This window comes from Pan troglodytes, chromosome 20, assembly GCF_028858775.2.
Source record: "Pan troglodytes isolate AG18354 chromosome 20, NHGRI_mPanTro3-v2.0_pri, whole genome shotgun sequence".
Taxonomy (NCBI): domain Eukaryota; kingdom Metazoa; phylum Chordata; class Mammalia; order Primates; family Hominidae; genus Pan; species Pan troglodytes.
Genome location: NC_072418.2, coordinates 10,282,811 through 10,304,131, shown reverse-complemented (window position 1 = coordinate 10,304,131; position 21,321 = coordinate 10,282,811). Strand labels below are relative to the sequence as shown.

At 56.9% G+C, this 21,321-nt stretch overlaps 1 protein-coding gene and 2 pseudogenes across 1 annotated transcript; all 3 read left to right on the top strand.

Annotated features, from left to right (window-relative positions):
* Window positions 1–129: 129 nt before the first annotated feature.
* Window positions 130–249, top strand: LOC112206448 (5S ribosomal RNA; annotated as a pseudogene).
* A 6,334-nt stretch (window positions 250–6,583) lies between these two features.
* LOC455664 (acyl-protein thioesterase 2-like) lies at window positions 6,584–7,786 on the top strand (annotated as a pseudogene).
* Window positions 7,787–11,909: 4,123 nt separating this feature from the next.
* On the top strand, window positions 11,910–17,677 carry PRR36 (proline rich 36). Its single transcript, XM_009434533.3, has 6 exons — window positions 11,910–12,317; window positions 12,907–13,184; window positions 13,304–13,406; window positions 13,642–13,754; window positions 13,847–16,687; window positions 16,858–17,677. The coding sequence occupies exons 2-6, from the start codon at window positions 12,914–12,916 to the stop codon at window positions 17,367–17,369; spliced, it is 3,840 nt and encodes a 1,279-aa protein (XP_009432808.2). The 5' UTR covers window positions 11,910–12,317; window positions 12,907–12,913; the 3' UTR covers window positions 17,370–17,677.
* The last annotated feature ends 3,644 nt before the right edge of the window (window positions 17,678–21,321 follow it).

Sequence of the window (21,321 nt, the reverse complement as noted above, 5' to 3'; positions counted from 1 at the left end):
CGGGAGGCAGAGCTTGCAGTGAGCCGAGATTGCGCCACTGCACTCTGGCCTGGGCGAAGAGTGAGACTCCATCTCAAAAAAAAAAAAAAAAAAGATAAAAAAAGAAAAGAAAAGAAAAACCTTGGATGTATCTATGGCCATACCATCCTAAAAGCATCTGATCCTCGTCTCACCTCGGAAGCTAAGCAGTGTCGGACCTGGTTAGTACTTGGATGGGAGACCACCTAGGAATACCGGGTTCTGTAGGCTTGGGCTGGGCACGGTGGCTTACACCTGTAACCTAGCACTTTCGGAGGCTGAGGAGGGTGAATCACCTGAGATCAGGCGTTTGAGACCAGCCTGGCCAACATGGTGAAACCCTGTCTCTACTAAAAATACAAAAATTAGCTAGGTGTGGTGGCTTGTGCTACTTGGGAGGCTGAGACAAGAGAATCGCTTGAGCCTGGGAGGTGGAGGTTACAGTGAACTGAGATTGCACCACCGCACTCCAGCCTGGGCGACAGAACAGGACTCCATCTCAAAACAAAACAAAACAAAACCATCCATGGAAATGTTCCTACCTGGACTTAGGGTGGGAGAGGGAGAGTTCTCCCTGACAGGGTAAAAGAAGCCTTGACTTGGCCGGGCACGGTGGCTCATGCCTAGAATCTCAGCACTTTGGGAGGCCAACTTGTGTGATTCACCTGAGGTCAGGAGTTCGAGACCAGCCTAGCCAACATGGTGAAGCCCCATCTCTACTAAAAATGCAAAACATTAGCTGGGTGTGGTGGCACAAGCCTGTAATCCCAGCTACTTGGGAGGCTGAGGCAGGAGAATCGCTTGAACCCAGGAGGCGGATGTTGCCGTGAGCCGAGATCGTGCCACTGCCCTCCAGCCTGGGCAACAAGAGCAAAACTCCGTCTCAAAAGAAAAAAGAAAAAAAAAAAAGCCCTGACACTGACCAGGTCTGGGCCTGAGACTGGAAACCTCTAGGGTTGGAAACTTGTAAGTCAGGGACCTTCTGGGGACCGCCACAGGGAGTCCAAAGACAAAACTTCCTTTTGGATTTAGTAGAGATTTAAGAGCACCTGTTGTCTGTCGGCACCTGCAGCTTCCTTGCAGGACAAGACCAGCAAGGCTCTCTGCTCTTTGAGAGCTTCTGTCCTAGTGGGTGGGAGAGATACACTAAGTAAACTAATAAAGGGGACCAGGTGGGGTGGCTCACGCCTTAAATCCCAGCAGTTTAGGAGGCTGACCAAGGTGGGTGGATCGCTTGAGCCCAGGAGTCTGAGATCAGCCTGAGCAACATAGTGAGATCCCATCTCTACAAAAAATAAATAAAAATGATAGAAGAATTAGTCAGGCGCAGTGGCACGCACCTGTAATCCCAGCTACTCGGGAGGCTGAGGGAGGAGAATCGATTGAACCCAGGAGGCGGAGGTTGTGGTGAGCCGAGATTGCACCACTGCACTCCAGCCTGGGCAACAGAGCGAGACTCTGTCTCAAAAATAAATAAATAAGTAAATAAAAATGAGCTGGGTGTGATGGTGTGCACCTGTGGTCCCAGCTGCTTGAGAGGCTGAGACAGGAGGATCACTTGAGCCTGGGAGTTGGAGGCTACAGTGAGCCATGATTGCACCACTGCACTCCAGCCTGGGTGGCAGCTCAGAACCTGGCTTTTAAAAACAAAACAAAACAAAAGACAAACGAAAGAACAAGGTAATGCCAGTTTGTGACAAATGTTGTATATATAACAAAGCAAGGTGAAGCGGTAGCAAGGGACAAGGGGTTCCTTGAAGACCGCTTTGAGGAAGGGACCTGTGAGAAAGGTTGTCTCTCCTTTGGAGTGACTCTTCCTGTCTTCCTTCCTTCCTTCCTTTCTTCTTTCTTTCATGGAGTTTTGCTGTTGTTGCCCAGGCCGGAGTGCAATGGCGTGATCGCTGCTCACCGCAACCTCCGCCTCTGGGGTTCAAGCAATTCCCAGCCTCAGCCTCCCGAGTAGCTGGGATTACAGGCATGCGCCACCACTCGGCTAATTTTGTATTTTTGGTAGAGAGTTTCTCCACGTTGGTCAGGCTGGTCTCGAACTCCTGACCTCAGGTGATCTGCCTGTCTCGGCCTCCCAAAGTGCTGGGATTACAGGCGTGAGCCATCGCACCTGGCCTTCTTTTTCTTTCTTTATTTTTTTGAGGTGGAGTCCTTGCCCAGGCTGCAGTGCAATGGCACGATCTGGGCTCACTGCAACCTTCGCCTCCTGGGTTCAAGCAATTTTCCTAACTCAGCCTCCAGAGTGGCTGGGATTACAGGCGCCTACCACTGTGCCTGGCTAATTTTTGTATTTTTAGTAGAGACGGGGTTTTGCCATGCTGGCCAGGCTGGTATTGAACTCCTGCCTCAGCCTCCCAAAGTGTTGTGATTACAGGTGTGAGTCACTGCACTAGGCCTTCGCCTTCGCCTTCTCCTCCTCCCCCTCCCCCTCCCCCCTCCTCCCCTCCCCATCTTCCTCCTCCCTCTCCTCCCCCCTCCTCCCCTCCCCCTCCCCATCTTCCTCCTCCCTCTCCTCCCCCTCCCCCTCCCATCTTCCTCCTCCCCCTCCTCCCCCTCCCCCTCCTCCTCCCTCTCCTCCTCCTTGCCTTCCTTCTCCTCCCCCTCCTCCTCCCCCTCCTCTCTCCTTCCTTCCTTCCTTTCTTTCTTTTCTTTCTTTCCTTTCCTTTCTCTTTGCCCCTCCTCCTCCTCCCTCTTTCCCCTCCTTCTCCTCCTCCACTTCCTGTTCTCCTCCTCCTTCTTCTCCTTCTCCTTTCCTCCTCCTCCTTCTTCATTCTTCTTTTTTTTTCTCCCTCTGTTGCCCAGGCTGGCATGCAGTGGCATGATCCTAGCTCACTGCAGCCTTGAACTCCTGGGCTCAGGTGATCCTCCTGCCTCACCCTCCCTCCCAAGTAGCTAGGTCCACAGGCACGCACCACCACATCTGCTGAATTATTTCTTTATTTGTTTTATTTTTTTGTAGAGACAGAGTCTTCCTATGTTGCCCAGGCTGGTCTGAAACTCCTGGGCCCAAGCAGATCCTACCGTCTTGGCCTCCCAAAATGCTGGGATTACAGGCATGAGGCACCATGCCTGGCCTACTTCCTGTCTTCTGAGAGGTTTCTTGGGATCTGTGCCCTGGGGATGTTTGCGACCACATGCTGAAATAAGCTTTTTTTTTTTCTTTTTTTTTTTGAGAGATGGAGTCTCGCTCTGTCTCCCAGGCTGGAGTGCAGTGGTGCAATCTCAGCTCACTGCAACCTCACTGGGTTCAAGTGAGTCTCCCAGCCTGCTGAGTAGCTGGGATTACAGGCACGTGCCACCACACCTGGCTAATTTTTGTATTTTTAGTAGAGATGGGGTTTTGCCATGTTGGCTGGGCTGGTCTCAAACTCCTGACCTCAGGTGATCTGCCTGCCTCGGCCTCCCAAAGTGCTGGGATTACAGGTGTGAGCCACCGCGCCCAGCCTAGCATCTTTTTTATTTTATTTTTTGAGACAGAGTCTCACTCTGTTGCCCAGGCTGGAGTGCAGTGGTGTTAGCGCACTGCAACCTCCGCCTCCCGGGTTCAAGCCATTCTCCTGCCTCAGCCTCCTGAGTAGCTGGGATTACAGGGTCGAGGAAATTGAAGTATTTCTCTACCAGCTCCTGTCTGTCCCTGCCTAAGGGTTGCTCCAGAGAAGGGAGGTGGAGAGGTGTTAACTCTCTGGCACTTCTGAGTTCCCTGCCCACAGGGACTGTGAGTGCTCAGGGATATAGACAGGGTGGTATGGTACCTGCTGTAGATATAGATTTACCTGCCGCAGGTATAGATGCACCTGCTGCAGGTATAGTTACACCTGCCACAGGTATAGATGCTGAGTGGGATGGCTGAGTCATAGCACACCAATACTCAATCCTTTCCAATTATTTATCAGAAAGGCTGCCCACTTTACATTCCCATTGCTACTGTGTGAGTCTTTCCACATGATAATATCTAGCTTAAAAAAAATATGGGCCAGTCACGGTGGCTCATGCGTGTAATCCCAGCACTTTGGGAGGCTGAGGCAGGAGGATCGCTTGAGCCCAGGGGTTTGAGACCAGCCTGGGCAACAGTGAGACCTGAGACCCCGTCTCTACAAAAAAAAAAAAAAAAAAAAAAAAAAAAATAGCCAGGCACAGTGGCGCATGCCTGTGGTTCCAGCTATCTGGGAGACTGAGGTGGGAGAAATGCTGAAGCCCAGGAAGTTGAGGCTACAGTGAGCTACTATTGCACCACTGTACTCCATCCTGAGCAACAGAGTGAGGCATCGTCTCTAAGAAAGAAGATATATTTTTTCAATTGGCTTTAAAGGTTTCTCCTGAAATTAAAAGGAAAAAAGAAAAAAATTTAAATTTCGGTCCAATATAATATAAAATTGACCAGTTTAATTTTTTTTTTAATTTTGGAGATGAGGTCTTGCTCTGTCACCCAGACTGGAGTGCAATGGTTTCATCATAGCTCACTGTAGCCTCGAACCCTTGGGCTCAGGTGATCCTCCCCACTTCAGCCTCCCAAGTAGCTGGGACTACAGGTGTGTGCCACTGCACCCAGCTATTTTTTAGATTTTTTTTTTTTTTGTAGAGACGGGGTCTCGATATATTGCCCAGGCTGGTCCTGAACTTCTGGTCTCAGGTGATCCTCTGGCCTTAGCCTCCCAAAGTGCTGGGATTACAGGCGTGAGCCACTGTGCCCAGCCATTGTAACCATTTCTAAGTGTGCACCTCCGTGGCATTAAGCATATTCACATGGTTGTACAACCATCACCAACATCCATGTCCCGAACTTTCTCATCTTCTCAAATTGAAACTCTGTCCCCATGAAACACTAACTCCCCACCTCCTTCCCATGGCCCCTGGCACCCACCATTCTACTTTCTGTCTCCCATGAATCTGACTCCTCTAGGGACCTCCTACAAGTGGAATCACACAGGATTTGTCCTTTTGTGTCTGGCTTATTCCCCTGAGCATGATGTCCTCATGGTTCATCGATGTCACAGCATGCATCAGAATTTTCTGCCTTTTCAGGGCTGCATAATATTCCATTGCATGGATGAACCACATTTTATCTATTTACCCCTCTGCTGGTGGACACTTGGGGGTTGCTTCCACCTTTTGGTTCTTGTGAATACTACTGCTATGAACACGAGTGTACAAATATTTCTTTCTTTTCTTTCTTTCTTTCTTTTTTTTTTTTGAGATGGAATCTCACTCTGTCGCCCTGGCTGGAGTGCAGTGGTATGATCTCGGCTCATTGCAACCTCCGCCTCCCGAGTTCAAGTGATTCTCCTGCCTCAGCCTCCCAAGTAGCTGGGATTACAGGCATGCACCACCATGCCTAGCTAATTTTTCTATTTTTAGTAGAGACGGGGTTTTGTCATGTTGGCCAGGCTTGTCTTGAACTCCTGAGCTCAAGTGATCTGCCTGCCTCAGCCTCCCTAAGTGCTGGGATTACAAGCATGAGCTACTGCATTGGGTTTAGCTGTACCAGTTTACATTCCCATCAACAGGACACCTGTGTTCCAATTTCTCCACATTGCCCCTCAGTACTTGTTATTTACTATCCAGCTTCTAAGATTTTGGAATGTGAGTTAGCTATTACTTTGTAACAAATTACCCAAAAATTTACTAGCTTTAAAAAAGTATGTATTGGCTGGGCTGCAGTGGCTCACGCCTGTAATCCCAGCACTTTGGGAGGTCAAGGTGGGTGGATCACTTGAGGCCAGGAGTTCAAGACCAGCCTGGCCAACATGGCGAAACCCTGTCTCTACTAAAAATACAAAATTAGGGGCTGGGCGCGGTGGCTCACGCCTGTAATACCAACACTTTGGGAGGCTGAGGCGGGTGGATTACATGAGGTCAGGAGTTCAAGACCAGCCTGGCCAACAGGGTGAAAACTTGTCTCTACTAAAAATACAAAAAATTAGCTGGGCATGGTGGTGGGCACCTGTAATCCCAGCTACTCAGGAGGCTGAGGCAGGAGAATCACTTGAAGCCAGGAGGTGGAGGTTGCAGTGAGCTGAGATCAAACCACTGCACTCCAGCCTGGGCAACAGAGCAGGACTCCATCCAAACAAACAAATGAACAAACAAAACCAGCAAAAAACAAAACAAAACAGCCCCTCACTGTTTAAAATATATATATAGCTGGGCGCGGTGGCTCACGCCTGTAATCCCAGCACTTTGGGAGGCCGAGGTGGGTGGGTCACAAGGTCAGGAGATCGAGACCATCCTGGCTAAAACGGTGAAACCCCATCTCTACTAAAAATACAAAAAATTAGCCGGGCATGGTGGCGGGCGCCTGTAGTCCCAGCTACTCGGGAGGCTGAGGCAGGAGAATGGCGTGAACCTGGGAAGCAGCTTGCAGTGAGCCGAGATCGCGCCACTGCACTCCAGACTGGGTGATAGAGCGAGACTCAGTCTCAAAAAAAAAAAAAATATATATATATATATATATTTATATATATTATATTTATATATAATATATTTATATATTTTTATATTTATATATAATATATTTATATATACATTTATATACATATATATATATGGAGTGGGGGTGGCCGAGGGGGAAGAGTGTGTGTCTGCGGGAGAAAGAGGAGAATCGCCCAAGCGGCCTCGGAAGCCCCAGGGAGTGGAGGCTCCCGCCGTGGAGCCATGTGGTGTATGTGTGGTAACACCACGTCTACGCCCCTCTCACTGATGCTGCCGCCGTGTCTGGAGCTGAGCGGGAAACAGCCGCAGTTAGTTTTTTATATGGACTTGGAGACACAGGGCACAGCTGGGCTGACGCCCTCTCCACCGTCCGGCTCCCTCACGTCAAGTCCATCTGTCCCCATGCGCCTAGGATCCCTGTGACTCTCAACATGAAGATGGTGACACCCTCCTGATTTGACCTGATGGGGCTGAGTCCAGATGCCCCAGAGGACGAGGCTGGCATCAAGAAGGCAGCAGAGAACATCAAGGCCTTGATTGAGCATGAAATGAAGAACGGGATCCCTGCCAATCGAATCGTCCTGGGAGGCTTTTCACAGGGCGGTGCCCTGTCCCTCTACACGGCCCTCACCTGCCCCCACCCACTGGCTGGTATCGTAGCATTGAGCTGCTGGCTGCCTCTGCACCGGGCCTTCCCCCAGGCAGCTAAAGGCAGTGGCAAGGGCCTGACCATCCTCCAGTGCCGTGGGGAGCTGGACCCCATGGTGCCCATACGGTTTGGGACCCTGACGGCTGTTGTCACACCTGCCAGGGTCCAGTTCAAGATATACTCGGGTGTCATGCACAGCTGCTGTCCTCAGGAGATGGCAGCTGTGAAGGAATTTCTTGAGAAGTTGCTGCCTTCTGTCTAACTAGTCGCTGGCCCCAGTGCGGTGCCCCAGCTCATGGGGGACTCAGCAAGCAAGCGTGGCACCATCTTGGATCTGAGCCAGTCGAGCCCCTGTCCCCACCCTTCCTGGCCTGTCCTTTTCCCACAGGCCTCTGGGGCAGGTGGCAAGGCCTGGCCAGGCCTTCCTTCCTGGCCTCAGCCACCTGGCTCTGTCTGCAGCAGGGGCAGGCTGCTTTCTTATCCCATTTCCCTGGAGGCAGGCCCCCCTGGCAGCAGTATTGGAGGGGCTACAGGAAGCTAGAGAAAGGGGCCCAGCTGCTGACCCACTCACTCAGGACCTCACTCACTAGCCCCGCTTTGGGCCCCCTCCTGTGACCTCAGGGTTTGGCCCATGGGGCCCTTCCAGGCCCCTGCTCTAACTGATTCTGCCCAGATAATCGTGTGTCTCCTGCCTCCTCTCAGCTACTTCTCAGTCATGAAGGTGGCCATGGCCCTGAGGTCCCCTTGCTGCTGTGGGCTCCCTGTCCCTGGGCAGGAGTGCTGGTGAGGAGGTGGAGCCTTTTGAGGGGGGCCTTCCCTCAGCTGTTTCCCCAAACTGGGGGGCTGGGCCCTGCCTCCCCATTACCCTCCTTCCCTGCAGGCCTGGAGCCTGTAGGGCTGGACTGAGGTTCAGGTCTCCCCCAGGCTGTCTCACTCCGACTTTGTCCCCACTCTAGAGCAGGGAAGGGGTGGGGGAGGAGTTGTGTCTCATCTTCTGTCTCCATGTGGTTTTTGGGTGCTTTTCTTGTTGTGTCCTGGATTCTGATAAAATTAAAGAAATTGCTTACTCAAAAAAAAAAAAAAAAATATATATATATATATATATATGTCCAGGTGCAGTGGCTCACGCCTGTAATCCCAGCACTTTGGGAGGCCGAGGTGGGTGGATCACCTGAAGTCAGGAGTTCGAGACCATCCTGACCAACATGGAGAATCCCCATCTCTACTAAAAATACAAAATTAGCCGGGCATGGTGGCGCATGCCTGTAATCCCAGCTACTCGGGAGGCTGAGGCAGGAGAATCGCTTGAACCTGGGAGGCAGAGGTTGCGGTGAGCTGATATCGCACCATTGCACTCCAGCCTGGGCAACAAGAGTGAAACTCCACCTCAAAAATAAATAAATTAATTAAAAATTAGGGCCAAGATCATGGCATTGCACTCCAGCCTGGGTGACAGAGACTCTGTCTCAAAAAAAAAATATATATATATGTGTATGTATATGTATATACGTATATATACGTATATATGTATATATGTGTATATATGTATATATATGTATATGCGTATATATACACACACACACACATACATATATATTTGTGATTTATTTATTTTTCTTTTAGAGATGGGGTCTCCTTATATTTCCCTAGCTGGCCTCAAACTCCTGGGCTCAAGGGGACCCTCCTGTCTTAGCCTCCCCAGTAGCTGGGACTACAGTCGCCTGGCCCTCACCTGAGAGTCACATGCCTAAGAGTGGCTACGCTGGGCAGTTCATTCAATGTCCCTCCCCCACCTGTTCCAAGCAACTACTGATGTGCTGTCTGTCACTACAGATTAGTCGCATTTTCTGGAATGTTCTATAAATGGAATCATACAGTGCGTGCTTTTTGTAGCTTCTTTTGTTCGGCGTGCTTTTGAGATTAGTCCCTGTTTTGAGAGTAGCAGTAGTCTGTTCCTTTCTGTTGCCAAGTTTCATTCTATTGTAGGGGACACTTTGATTCATGTTACTCATCCCTCTTGTTGATGGAGGTTTTGGGAGTGTTTTTATAAGAGGGCAGAGTCCAGATCCCAATTAATTACAGGGTGGGTTTTGTGTACCCTGGAGGAACCCTTGCATCATAGTCAGAAGGCAGGAGAGGCTGAGTGAGGTGGCTCCTGCCTGTAATCCCAGCAGTTTGGGAGGCTGAGGTGGGAGAATCACTTGAGCCCAGGAGTTCAAGACCAGCCTGGGTAACAGCGAGACTCTGTTTCTACAAAAAATTTAAAAATTAGCCTGATATGGTGGGGTAGGCTTTAGTCCCAGCTACTTGTTTTTTTGTTGTTTTTGTTTTTGTTTGTTTTTTTGAGACGGAGTCTTGCTCTGTCGCCCAGGCTGGAATGCAATGGCGTGATCTCGGCTCACTGCACCCTCTGCCTCCCAGGTTCAAGCGATTCTCCTACCTCAGCCTCCCGAGTAGTTGGGATTACAGGTGCATGGCCACCATGCCCGGCTAATTTGTGTATTTTTAGTAGAGATGGGGCTTCACCATGTTGGCCACGCTGGTCTCGAACTCCTGACCTCAAGTGATCTGGGTTTTGTTTTTTATTTTTATTTTTTATTATTTTGAGATGGAGTCTCTCTGTCACCCAGGCTGGAGTGCAGTGGCATGATCTCGGCTCACTGCAACTTCCGCCTCTTGGGTTCAAGCGATTCTCGCGCATCAGCCTTCCAAGTAGCTGGGACTATAGGCACCACACCCAGCTAATTTTTTGTATTTTTAGTAGAGACAGAGTTTCACCCTGTTGGCTAGGCTGGTCTCGAACTCTTGTCTTCAAATTATCCACCCGCCTCCGCTGATAGTCCCAGCTACTTGGGAGGCTGAGGTGGGAGGATCACTGGAGCCTGGGAGGTCGAGGCTGCAGTGAGCTGTGAAGCCGTGACGACCGTGCCACTGCACTTCAGCCTGGGTGACAGAGTGAGATCCTGTCTCAAAAATAAATAAATAGGAGGGCAGGGATCTGTGTAGGTGGATGTGATTTGGAAGGAGGCACTGGGTGTGGGTGGGTAGACAGGGAACCAGGCTGGTGTCATGCCACAAGGGGTTCACACGGGTGATCATTGCTAGACTGAGGGAGAAGATAAGGCCTAGGATGATCCAATCTGGAGGTCAAAGCATGGCATTCAGCTCTGCCATTTTTCTCTGCCTTCCATTTCTGCAACCTCAAATGGGCGCAACGTCCCTACCCCCCAACCCCAGTTCACCCGATGCCAAGTTGCATTATCTGTTTCCTGTGCATGGAGGCCCCCTGATTTCCAGGAGGAGTGAACTGTGCATATGAGCTTGCGATGGGGTTGGCAGTGGGGCACAGGGCGCTGGTTTCCTGGAATGGGGTAAAAAGTGGCTGTAAGTCTGGAGGGATGCGACATCCAGGCGGAAAGCTCATGGAGGCCGTATGAGGAGGGGACTTGGCCGACAGAGGTGACAAGGCCAGACTCTTTTTTTGTGTATGTGTGACAGAGTCTTGCACTGTCGCCCAGGCTGGAATAAGGTGGCACGATTTCGGCTCACTGCAAGCTCTGCCTCCCGGGTTCACGCCATTCTCAGCCATACTCAGGCCATACTCAGCCTCCCGAGTAGCTGGGACTACAGGCGCCCGCCACCACACCCGTTTAATTTTTTGTATTTTTAGTAGAGACGGGGTTTCACCGTGTTAGCCAGGATGGTCTCGATCTCCTGACCTTGTGATCCGCCCACCTCGGCCTCCCAAAGTACTGGGATTACAGGCCTGAGCCACCATGCCTGGCCCAGACTCTTCTTATAAGGAGAGGGAGCTGAGGAATGGCCATTTCCACCCTCAGGCTCCCACCCTCTTCATGCCGCAGTCCTGGAGCACAGCTCTCCACCAAGGCCCCTGCCCTGGCTGAAGTCAGCAACAGGACACCTCCCACTCGCTCCGGCTGGGCTGGGACCCTTGTAAAGGATCTTCTGCGTCCTTCATGAACTTGCGTTTTTGTTTTTTTGTTTGTTTTTGTTTTTGAGACAGAGTCTCACTCTGTTGCCCAGGCTGGAGTGCAGTGGCGCAATCTCGGCTCACTGTAACCTCCGCCTCCCGGGTTCAAGCGATTCTCCTGCCTCAGCCTCCCGAGTAGCTGGGATTACAGGTGCTCGCCAGCATGCCCGGCTAATTTTTGTATTTTTTGGTAGAGACAGGGTTTCGCCATGTTGGCCAGACTGGTCTCGAACTCCTGAGCTCAAGTGATCCGCCCGCCTCAGCCTCCCAAAGCAGTGGGATTACAGGTGTGAGCCACCGCGCCCGGCCTTATGCACTTGTTTTGACACCTGCTAGGTCGACAGAACCTTGTCCCCCGGAAGCCCAGCTCTGCCAGGAAGCCTGGGCTGACTTGACATCCCGTTAGCTGGGAGGGTGTGGAGGGTGGGCGTGCTCTACCCTGCAGACGGCTGGGTCACCTCTCACAGAATATACTGTGTCTTCTGTCGCTCTCCCTCCTATTCCTTTCTTTCTCTTCCCCAAAATCTGGGGTCTACCTTGCATCCTGAAATTCCCAGGGCAGCATTCTCTTAGCAGTCCCTCGACCCCCCAACCAGATAAGAGGTTTCCTGGCGTCTGGGGAACACCTTCGGGTGTGGGGCGGAGGGCGGCTGCCCCCCAGAGACCCTGGGCGGCCTAGCTTTCGCAGACGCGAAGGACTGGATAGTGCCAGGGCCACCGAGCGGCCGGATTGGTGTGTGGGCCAGAGGCGCGGTGGTCCCGCCTCCTGGTTGCCAGGGCCCAGCCTATCCGCGTCCAGGCGGTCCTTGGTGCCAGGTGGTTGTGGTGGGGGTCGGGGCAGGTGTATGTGTTGGGGAAGACAGTGGAGGACCCCAGGGATTTGCTCCCCCAGTCCCAACCGTTGACTCTCTGGGTTCCTCAGGCGCAGCTGGGGAAACAGGCTTCCCCCGGACCGCAGAGAAGCCACCCCTCTCTCCAAAGCGCGCTTCTCCCCCATCCCCCTCGGCGCGCTTCCGCCGGCCGCGCTCCCGGGTCCGGATCGAGCGCGCGCCCCCGGCTCTCCCGCCCGCGGCCGAGGGGCGGGACCGGCTCGGCTCCCCCGGCGCCGCAGCCCGCAGCCCCCTCCCCTCGCCTCCTCGCCGCTGGCGGCCACCGCGTCGCTCCGGCCCGGGCCCCACCCCAGGCGACTCTGCGAGGAGCGGCCGGAGGCCGGAGGCGGAGGTGAGCGCGACGCGAGCAGGTGGAGAGGCTGGGCGCGGGCCAGGCCCGGCTGGGGGAGGGGTCGGGCCCGGGACGCGGCTCTTTGTCTCCCGGAGCCCGTTCGCGGGCAGCGGGGCCGCTCTGCCTCCCGGCAGGTGCAGGCATCCCTCGGGGAGGCCAGGGGAGGCCGATGGGGGCTGGCGGGGAGACCCGGGCGTGCGCTCCGGGTCTGGAGGGATGCGACATCCTGAGCCCGTGGCAGTCCCCTGCCCTCGAGGCTGGCGGTCTGAGTCCCTGAAGGGGCAAGGGGCAGGGGCGTGGAGATCGGTCCTGAATTGGAGCCGAGGCGGGGGCGGCGGTGGGCTGGGGCGGGCAGGGCCTCTTCGCTTTAGGGAAAAGCGGTGGGGGGTGGGACTTGGGGACAGCGAGGAGCAGTGGGGCTGGCGAGTGGGTGTAGGTGCGTGGGAGCCGAGCGGATGGAAGCCGAGGCCGAGGTTTGAGTGTCCATGGGTGGCGATGCTGCGAAAGGGCAGTGAGGTAGCAGAGTCCAGATCTCTGGAGGCGGCGTAGCTGTCCAGAACCTGGGATGCGGACCGGTTTGTCTCTTCAGGTGCAAGATGGACAACAAGAGAGATAAGGCGAAGGCAGGGGCCGCCGCGCGGACGCCGGCTGCTCGCGCTCCTGGACTTCTGACCCCCAGGCCCCCAGGCTCTCCTCGACCCCCTCCCCCAGTAACTCCCGCAGCCCTCCGAGTTCTGGGAGCTGCGGGAGCAGTGGGGCGAAAGCCTCTGGCAGAGCGAGCAGGGGGCATCGGCGGGGCCACTATTCCCGAGTCTGCTCCCCGAGCGGGACCAACGCGGAGTGCTGGGACAAGTTCCCGAAACCCTGGTACCCCAGCCTCCTTCCTCAGCTCCGCCCCCATCTTCCCTCCCCCTTCCAATACCTGTCCAGTCTCACCTCCACTGCCACCTCTCCGGGGCACCTGTGACTCGGCCTTCTCCCCGCAGCCTCCAGGCCCCCAGCCTCTGGGAGAGGGGAGAGAGCTCCTCCTGCCAAGAACACCAGCCCAGGCCCTGTTTCTAGCCCAGGGCGTGCCAGCGGGACCACCAGGTAACCTGCTCCCTCTCCCCCAGTCTCCTAAGCCAGGGTTAGCCTCACAGAGTCTGGAAACTTTTATTTTACACGAGTTGGGGCGCGGGAGCACTTGCAGGTCATTGGGCACAAATTGGGTGAAAGCCATTATTGGTCCTCAGAGAGGGCACATGCCCATTTCACAGATGGGAAAATAGAGACTTGGGAAGCCAAACAAAGACCTAGGCCTGAGCGTGGCCCCTTCTGTCTCCAGGCCAGGCCCTCTTGGCCAGAAGGGACTCCGGATCTCAGCGGAGGAAACTGTGGCCAGAGGAAAAGCTACAGAGGCTCCCAAAAGGAGTGCCCTCAGCGCTGGGGCACGGAAAGGTACGTGACCTGGAGAAGAGTGGGGTTCCTGGGCAGCGAGGGGAGCCGCCTCAGAGGTATCGGTGACCCTTGGCCTTCTACTTTTTCTCCAGACACTTCCGGGCCTACCCCAGGAACCCCGTCCCCGGCCATGGCCCGTCGGTCCCGGGCTGCGGGCACCGAGGTGGGGCTCCCCCGGCCAGCTCCGAGTGCCCGGCCACGGCCCTCGACAGAGGGCCCCCGGAAATCAGTGAGCAGCGCCTCGGAGCACAGTACCACCGAGCCAAGCCCGGCTGCCAGGAGGCGGCCCAGCGCCGGTGGGGGTCTCCAGCGGCCGACCTCGCGCTCCCTGAGCTCCAGCGCCACCCCTCTCTCCTCCCCAGCCCGTTCTGGGCCCTCAGCCCGCGGAACACCCAGGGCTCCTGCGCATCCCTCGCAGCCCAAGCCGAAAGGACTGCAGGCTCTGCGACCCCCTCAGGTCACACCCCCAAGGAAGGACGCAGCCCCAGCACTAGGCCCGCTTTCTTCCTCTCCTTTGGCCACACCCTCTCCATCGGGTACCAAGGCAAGACCCGTACCGCCTCCCGACAACGCAGCCACTCCCCTGCCAGCCACGCTCCCTCCCTCTCCACCGGTAACGCCCCCTCCGCCAGCCGCTCTCCAAAGTCAGGCCCCGCCCACCCTGCCGGCCACGCCCCACTCGTCGAGCCTTACCTGTCAGTTGGCCACGCCCCTTCCTCTAGCCCCTCCTTCTCCCTCTGCTCCACCCTCTCTGCAGACCCTCCCCTCTCCACCAGCCACGCCCCCCTCACAAGCTCCACCCACACAGCTGATTATGTCCTTTCCAGAAGCAGGCGTCTCTTCCCTGGCCACAGCCGCTTTTGTGGCTTCAGTCTCTCCATCAGTTTCATCTCCTCTGCAGAGTATGCCCCCCACCCAAGCTAATCCAGCGTTGCCCTCTCTTCCGACTCTCCTCTCTCCCTTGGCCACACCTCCTCTGTCAGCCATGTCTCCTCTACAAGGCCCTGTTTCTCCGGCAACATCTCTGGGGAATCCGGCTTTTCCCCTGGCCGCACTCCCTCAGCCAGGCCTTTCTGCTCTGACCACGCCCCCTCCGCAGGCCAGTCCTTCCCCGTCTCCGCCCTCTCTCCAGGCCATGCCCCACACTCTGGCCACTCTTCCTCTGCAGGACTCTCCTCTTCTGGCCACATTGCCTCTGCAGGCCTCTCCCTCTCCTTTGACCACAGTCTCTCTGCAGGATCCTCCTCTAGTTTCTCCCTCTCTTTTGGCCTCACCGCCTCTGCAGGCTCCGCCCCACCCACAGGCCCCACCTTCTATGACTACGCCCCCTATGCAGGCCCCGCCCTCTCTCCAGACCATTTCCCCAATACAGGTCCCACATTCTCTGACCTTACCGTCTCTGCAGGCACCTCCCTCTCCTCTGGCTTTGTCCTCTCTGCAGGCCACAACTTCTTTGGGCTCACCCACTCTGCAGGCCACACATTCTTTCCTGACAATGTCCCCTAGGCAAACCCAAGCTTCTTTGACCTCACCTTCTCGGCCGGCCTCTACTCCCCCTGATTCACCCACTCTGCAGGCCTCTCTTTCCCTTCCTGCCTCACCCCCTCTGCAGACTTCTCTCTCTCCTGCTGTCTCACCCCTAAACTCAACCCTGACCATACACCCTCTGCAGGCGCTATCTTCTCTGGCCTCCCACTCTCCTCAGGCACCTCTGTCTTCCCTGATCATGCCCCCTCTGGAGACCCAATCTTCCCTAGCCCCGCCCTCTCTGCAGACACCTCCTGCTCCCCTGACCACACCCCCTCTGGAGAACCTACCTTCTCTAGCCCCGCCTCCTCTGCAGACAGCTTCTGCTTCCCTGACCACACCCCATCTGGAGACTCCACCTTGTCCAGCCCCACGCCCTCTGCAAGCACCACCTTCGCCATTGACCACGCCCCCTCCGGAGACGCCCTCTTCCATAGCCACGCCTCCTCCACAGGCCCCACCTGCTCTGGCCTCACCCCCTTTGCAGGGCCTGCCCTCTCCCCCTCTGTCTCCTTTGGCCACGCCCCCTCCACAGGCCCCACCTGCCCTGGCCTTGCCTCCTCTGCAGGCCCCTCCCTCTCCCCCTGCCTCACCCCCTCTGTCTCCTTTGGCCACACCCTCTCCACAGGCCCCAAATGCTCTGGCAGTGCACCTTCTGCAGGCCCCTTTCTCTCCCCCTGCCTCACCCCAAGTGTCTCCTTCGGCCACGCCCCCTTCACAGGCCCCACCCTCTCTAGCCGCACCTCCTTTGCAGGTCCCACCCTCTCCCCCTGCCTCTCCCCCAATGTCTCCTTCAGCCACGCCCCCTCCACGGGTCCCACCCCTTCTTGCCGCTCCTCCTCTGCAGGTCCTGCCCTCTCCCCCTGCCTCACTCCCAATGTCTCCTTTGGCCAAGCCCCCTCCACGGGTCTCACCCCTTGCCGCTCCTCCTCTGCAGGCCCTTCCCTCTCCGCCTGCCTCACTCCCTGGGCAGGCCCCTTTCTCACCCTCTGCCTCACCCCCAATGTCTCCTTTGGCCACGCCTCCTCCACAGGCCCCACCTGTTCTGGCAGCGCCCCTTCTGCAGGTCCCTCCCTCTCCCCCTGCCTCACCCACCCTGCAGGCCCCACGCCGCCCCCCGACCCCGGGTCCGGATACCTCCGTCTCGGGCCCACGGCTGACCCTGGCGTTGGCCCCCGGCCCGCCGCCGCCGCCCTCGCGCAGCCCGTCCAGCACGCTGAGCGGCCCGGACCTGGCCGGCCACAGCAGCAGCGCCACGAGCACGCCAGAGGAGCTGCGTGGCTACGACAGCGGGCCCGAGGGCGGCGCCGCAGCCTCCCCGCCCCCCGACGCAGAGCTCGCCGCTTGCCACCCGGCTGCCTGGAGTCGAGGCCCCGCTCCGCCGCTGGCTTTCCGCGGAGCCCCAGGTAAGGGGCACCCCAGACCCGGCCTGGCTGTGGGCGGGGTCGGAGGCGAGGCTTCGCAGCTCAGGGGCGGGACAGCTGGGTCCGGGGCGGAGCTTAGACAAGGAGGCGGGACCTTGAGGCAGGGGCGGGGCTTATCACCCCCACGGCCCACCTGGCGTCTCTCCCCGCAGGTGCGCCCCTGCCGTGGCCTCCCGCAACCGGACCGGGCTCTGCTGACGGTCTGTGCACCATCTACGAGACTGAAGGGCCCGAGACGGCGACCCCCGCCCCAGGCGCACTGGATCCGGGGCCCAGTCCCGGCACGAGCGGTGGGAAGGCGGTGGCTGGGGCCGGGGCGGGGGCGTCCTCGCGGAGCCCGAAGCAGGCGCGCCTGGGCGAGCTGCCACTGGGGGCGCTGCAGGCGAGCGTCGTGCAGCACCTGCTGAGCCGGACGCTGCTGCTGGCGGCTGCCGAGGGTGCCGCGGGCGGCAGCGGCGGGGGCCCAGGAGGTGCGGAGGGTGGTGGCGTCACGGGGGGCGCGCGGGCTGCACTCAGCGACGCCGAACTCGGCCGCTGGGCCGAACTACTGTCTCCCCTGGACGAGTCCCGTGCCAGCATCACCTCGGTCACCAGCTTCTCTCCGGACGACGTGGCCTCCCCGCAGGGTGACTGGACCGTGGTGGAGGTGGAGACCTTCCACTGAGCCAGACCACAGCCCCGCCTGCTACACCCCACCCCTGCCTTAGGATCCGCCCCTCCGGGTACGCCGTTTGTTTTAGACCCCGCCTCCACTGCCCTGGAGCCCCGCTGGGTGGATTAGTCTTAGCTCCCTAGAGCCTGAGCCTTTGGCCTCGGAGGCTCGGGACCTACCCACAGCTTTGACCTAGGCCCGCCCCTCGAGCTCCGCCCCTTTGGCCTAGGACACGCCCCGTTTCCCCGAGTCCCGCCCCGTGTGCAGTGTATTGCCCACCCCGCACAGCCTGAGTTTGCAATAAAACTGGGACACTGGGACTTGCACACCTTCACTGTCACAGAGAGGACTGGGGCTGGGGGCCTCCAGCAGGCTGAGCGGCGCGGGGGCCAGGCCAGATAAGGCCTTGCTGGCGGCTGTGCGCGAACCGGTTGGAGCTCTGGATAAAGTGCGGTTTTCCTCTTCTAGGAGAGAAGGGGCAGGCCAGGTGGGGCTAGGGCGGGGCCATGCCGAGTCCCGGCCATCTGGTGCCGCGCACCCAGCCACGTGTGTGAACTTGGGCTTCTTGGTATCCAACTTCTGGTGGAAACGTTCGGCGCAGGAGGGGCCTGGCAGGGGCTGTGCGCCCGAGTGGATGAGTCAGTGCGTGGCCGAGGTGAAGGAGCGACTGGAACGCTTTTCTATTCTATTCTAATTCTTTTTTTTTTTTTTTTTTTTGACGGAGTCTCGCTCTGTCGCCAGGCTGGAGTGCAATGGCGCGATCTCGGCTCACTGCAACCTTCACCTCCCGGGTTCAAGCGATTCTCCTGCCTCAGCCTCCCAAGTAGTTGGGACTACAGGCACATGCCACCACGCCCAGCTAATTTTTGTATTTTTAGTAGAGACAGGGTTTCACCATGTTGGCCAGGGTGGTCTGGATCTCTTGACCTCGTAATCTGCCCCCCTTGGCCTCCCAAAGTGCTGGGATTACAGGCATAAGCCACCGGGCCTGGCCTGTTTTTTTAATTATTTTGAGACAGAATTTTGCTCTCTGCACAGGCTGGAGTGCAATAGTGCTATCTCGGCTCACTGCAACCTCTGCCTCCCGGGTTCAAGCAATTCTCCTGCCTCAGTCTTTCGAGTAGCTGGGATTACAGGTGCGCGCCACCACACCCGGCTAATTTTTGTATTTTTAGTAGAGACACGGTTTCACCATGTTGGCCAGGCTAGTCTTGAACTCCTGACCTCAGGTGATCTGCCCTTAGCCTCCCAAAGTGCTGGGATTACAGGCGTGGGCCAACGCGCCTGGCCTGACACACTTTTCAAACTCGATGCGAGGAACTAGCACTCCTGGGGAACAGGTGGGAAGATTGGAGGGCACTGAGGCAAGGATGGGGGACCCCTTCCCATGGCCCTTCGGCTGGTGCAGGGTCCCGGGCCAACTGCCCCGGTAGGGGATTGCAGGAAGAAGTGGCCTCTCCCAGGGCTAGGTGGGAGATGGGGGAGTCCTCACACTGCACCCTGTCTCCAAGTGTCCTTAAAGTGCCACTTGGTGCATCCCACCCCCATGGCATCCTTGCCCTGTCCCCTTCCTCAGGCGTCCTTATCAGATTCCCAAACATCTTCACAGGCCCCCTCCAATCAGAGTTTCCTGCCCTTCCTCCCCCAACGAACCCTAACCCTAACCCCCAGCTCTGGAGCCTTTCAAACCCTAGCCAGTCTCTCCCTGTTCCCAGTGCCCCTGCAGAGAGCTCCCCTGCTAGGCCTTTCCTCCCCCGGGTCTCCTGCATGGCACCAAGAATGATGGTGACATCCCCAAGTGGGTAAGAAGACAGAGTAGGATCTGGCCTTGGGCCCTCAGCCCTGCCTCTGCCCCTGGACCCAGTACCCTTACACCATCCTGTGACCAGGTTCCTGTCAGTCACAGACCAGCAAGTCCTGCCTGTCCCCATCCCAGACAAGGCACCTCCTAGCCTGGGGTCTGAGGAGAAATGGGCTCTGGCCTGGAGGGGCACTGCCACCTGCAACCCTGGGAGGTGGAGGAGGAGGACGCCAGCACAGTCCTTCGGTCAGAGTTTTGTGGCAAACCATAGAGGTGTCCTCTCAAGCTGGGCCCTGGTGGGGTTGGGGACCTGGGTGTCTTTGTTTCCAGACTCTGGGACAAGCCCAAGGCCGACTCCTGACATGCTGGGGAGCTGGGGCTCAAGGCCAGCTGCTGGGAAGGACAGGGCAGAACCTCAGACAATTCCTCTGCGGTCCTGCCCCGTCCTGGGCAGCCAGCGGGGGTGGAATTACCATGGAAGCAGGAGGCACGGACAGTGACTGTGAGGGTCCCCAGGGTTACATCTGCACCGTGTGTGGCCAGGAGAGCTGTGGCATGTGATACGACAGTACATGGGACTTGGCTGTCTCAGTACACAAGCAGTGTCATGTCCTTTGCTTGGCTGTCAGGCATGGGGGTAGGGAGCACTTTGTGGACCCACACTGGGTGCAGAGGGCAGGTCCTGGCTGGCATCTGCCTGAACCCAATTATGTTTCCGCCTCTGGGGGCTGTGCGCCATGTCTGACGCCTGTAATCCCAGCACTTTGGGAGGCCGAGGAGGGCAGATCACCTGAGGTCAGGAGTTTGAGACCAGCCTGGCCAATATGGTGAAAACCAGTCTCTACTTAAAAAAAAAAATACAAAAATTGGGCCGGGCGCAGTGGCTCATGCCTGTAATCCCAGCACTTTGGGAGGCGGGTGGATCACCTGAGGTCAGGGGTTCGAAACTATCCTGGCCAAAATGGTGAAACCCCATCTTTACTAAAAATAATACAAAATTAGCCAGGTGTGGTGGCGCATGTCTGTAATCCCAGCTACTTGGGAGGCTGAAGCAGGAGAATTGCTTGAACCTGGGAGGCAGAGGTTGCAGTGAGCCAAAATCACACCATTGCACTCCAGCCTGGGCAACAAGAGTGAAACTCCGTCTAAAAAAAAAAAATTAGCCAGATGTGGTGGCGGGCGCCGGTAGTCCCAGCTACTCAGGAGGCTGAGGCAGGAGAATCACTTGAAACCGGCAGGCAGAGGTTGCAGTTAGCCGAGATCGTGCCACTGCACTCCAGCCTGGGTGACAGAGTGAGACTCCCTCTCAAAAAACAAAACGAAACAAATTAGCCAGGCACGGTCGTAGGTGCCTACAGTTTCAGCTACTCTCGAGGCTGAGGCAGGGGAATCACTGGAACCCAGGAGATGGACGTTTCAGTGAGTCGACTGCCTTGAGTTCCTCTAGGAAGCTTTGCTTTGCCACTCCTGGCTCTGTCCTCCACCCCGCCACCCACCGCCACCCAGCACCTGGGACTCTGCCTCAGCTCTGTGGGGAACCCCACAAAGGACTCTTTCTGCCCCCTACTCACTGTCCTCCCTGCACTGGCCCCCTCACAGACTCTGTGGTCCATCTGATGGGGCTCTCTTACCTAAGCCCTCCATGGGCTCCCAATGGCCCCCAGTTCAAAGCCCAAACTCCCTCTCCTGACGTAAGCAGTCCCTTCTTGATCTGACCACGCCCAGGCTTTCCTGTTCCTCCTTCCTAGGTATGGTGTGCCTCCTGTTGGTCTGATCTTTATGCTTTTACCCCTGGAAGAGGCCCTGACACCACCTCCCCCAGGAAGCCTTCCCTGATCTCCCTGCACATTTGTCTATTGAGCACCTACCACATTAGTGCAGGCTTCCCCCTGCCCAGTGCCTGTCTCCTCTGCTCCACTGGAGACCCCCTCAGAGCCAGGCACAGGGCAGAGTACCCCACATTACCCCTGGAGGCGTGAGCAGAATGAATGCAACCAGGTCCTGTGCTTCCTGAAGCCCAGCGATTCGGCATGCCTCTCTCCTTCAGGGGAGGCCCAAGTTGATTCACCCGGTGGGAAATCATGCCCTGCCCCCAAACTGAATGCCCTTCTATCCTCTCCCACCCCCATTCTATGAGACTGTGGGGAGCTCCTGAGGGCAAGG

Excerpts from the sequence above, each read along its gene's own strand:
- PRR36 (XM_009434533.3), top strand. The coding sequence starts at position 12,914 with ATGGACAACAAGAGAGATAAGGCGAAGGCAGGGGCCGCCGCGCGGACG. Across the intron at positions 13,755-13,846 it reads CAGCGCTGGGGCACGGAAAG|ACACTTCCGGGCCTACCCCA; the intron begins GTACGTGACCTG and ends CTTTTTCTCCAG. Across the intron at positions 16,688-16,857 it reads GGCTTTCCGCGGAGCCCCAG|GTGCGCCCCTGCCGTGGCCT; the intron begins GTAAGGGGCACC and ends CTCTCCCCGCAG.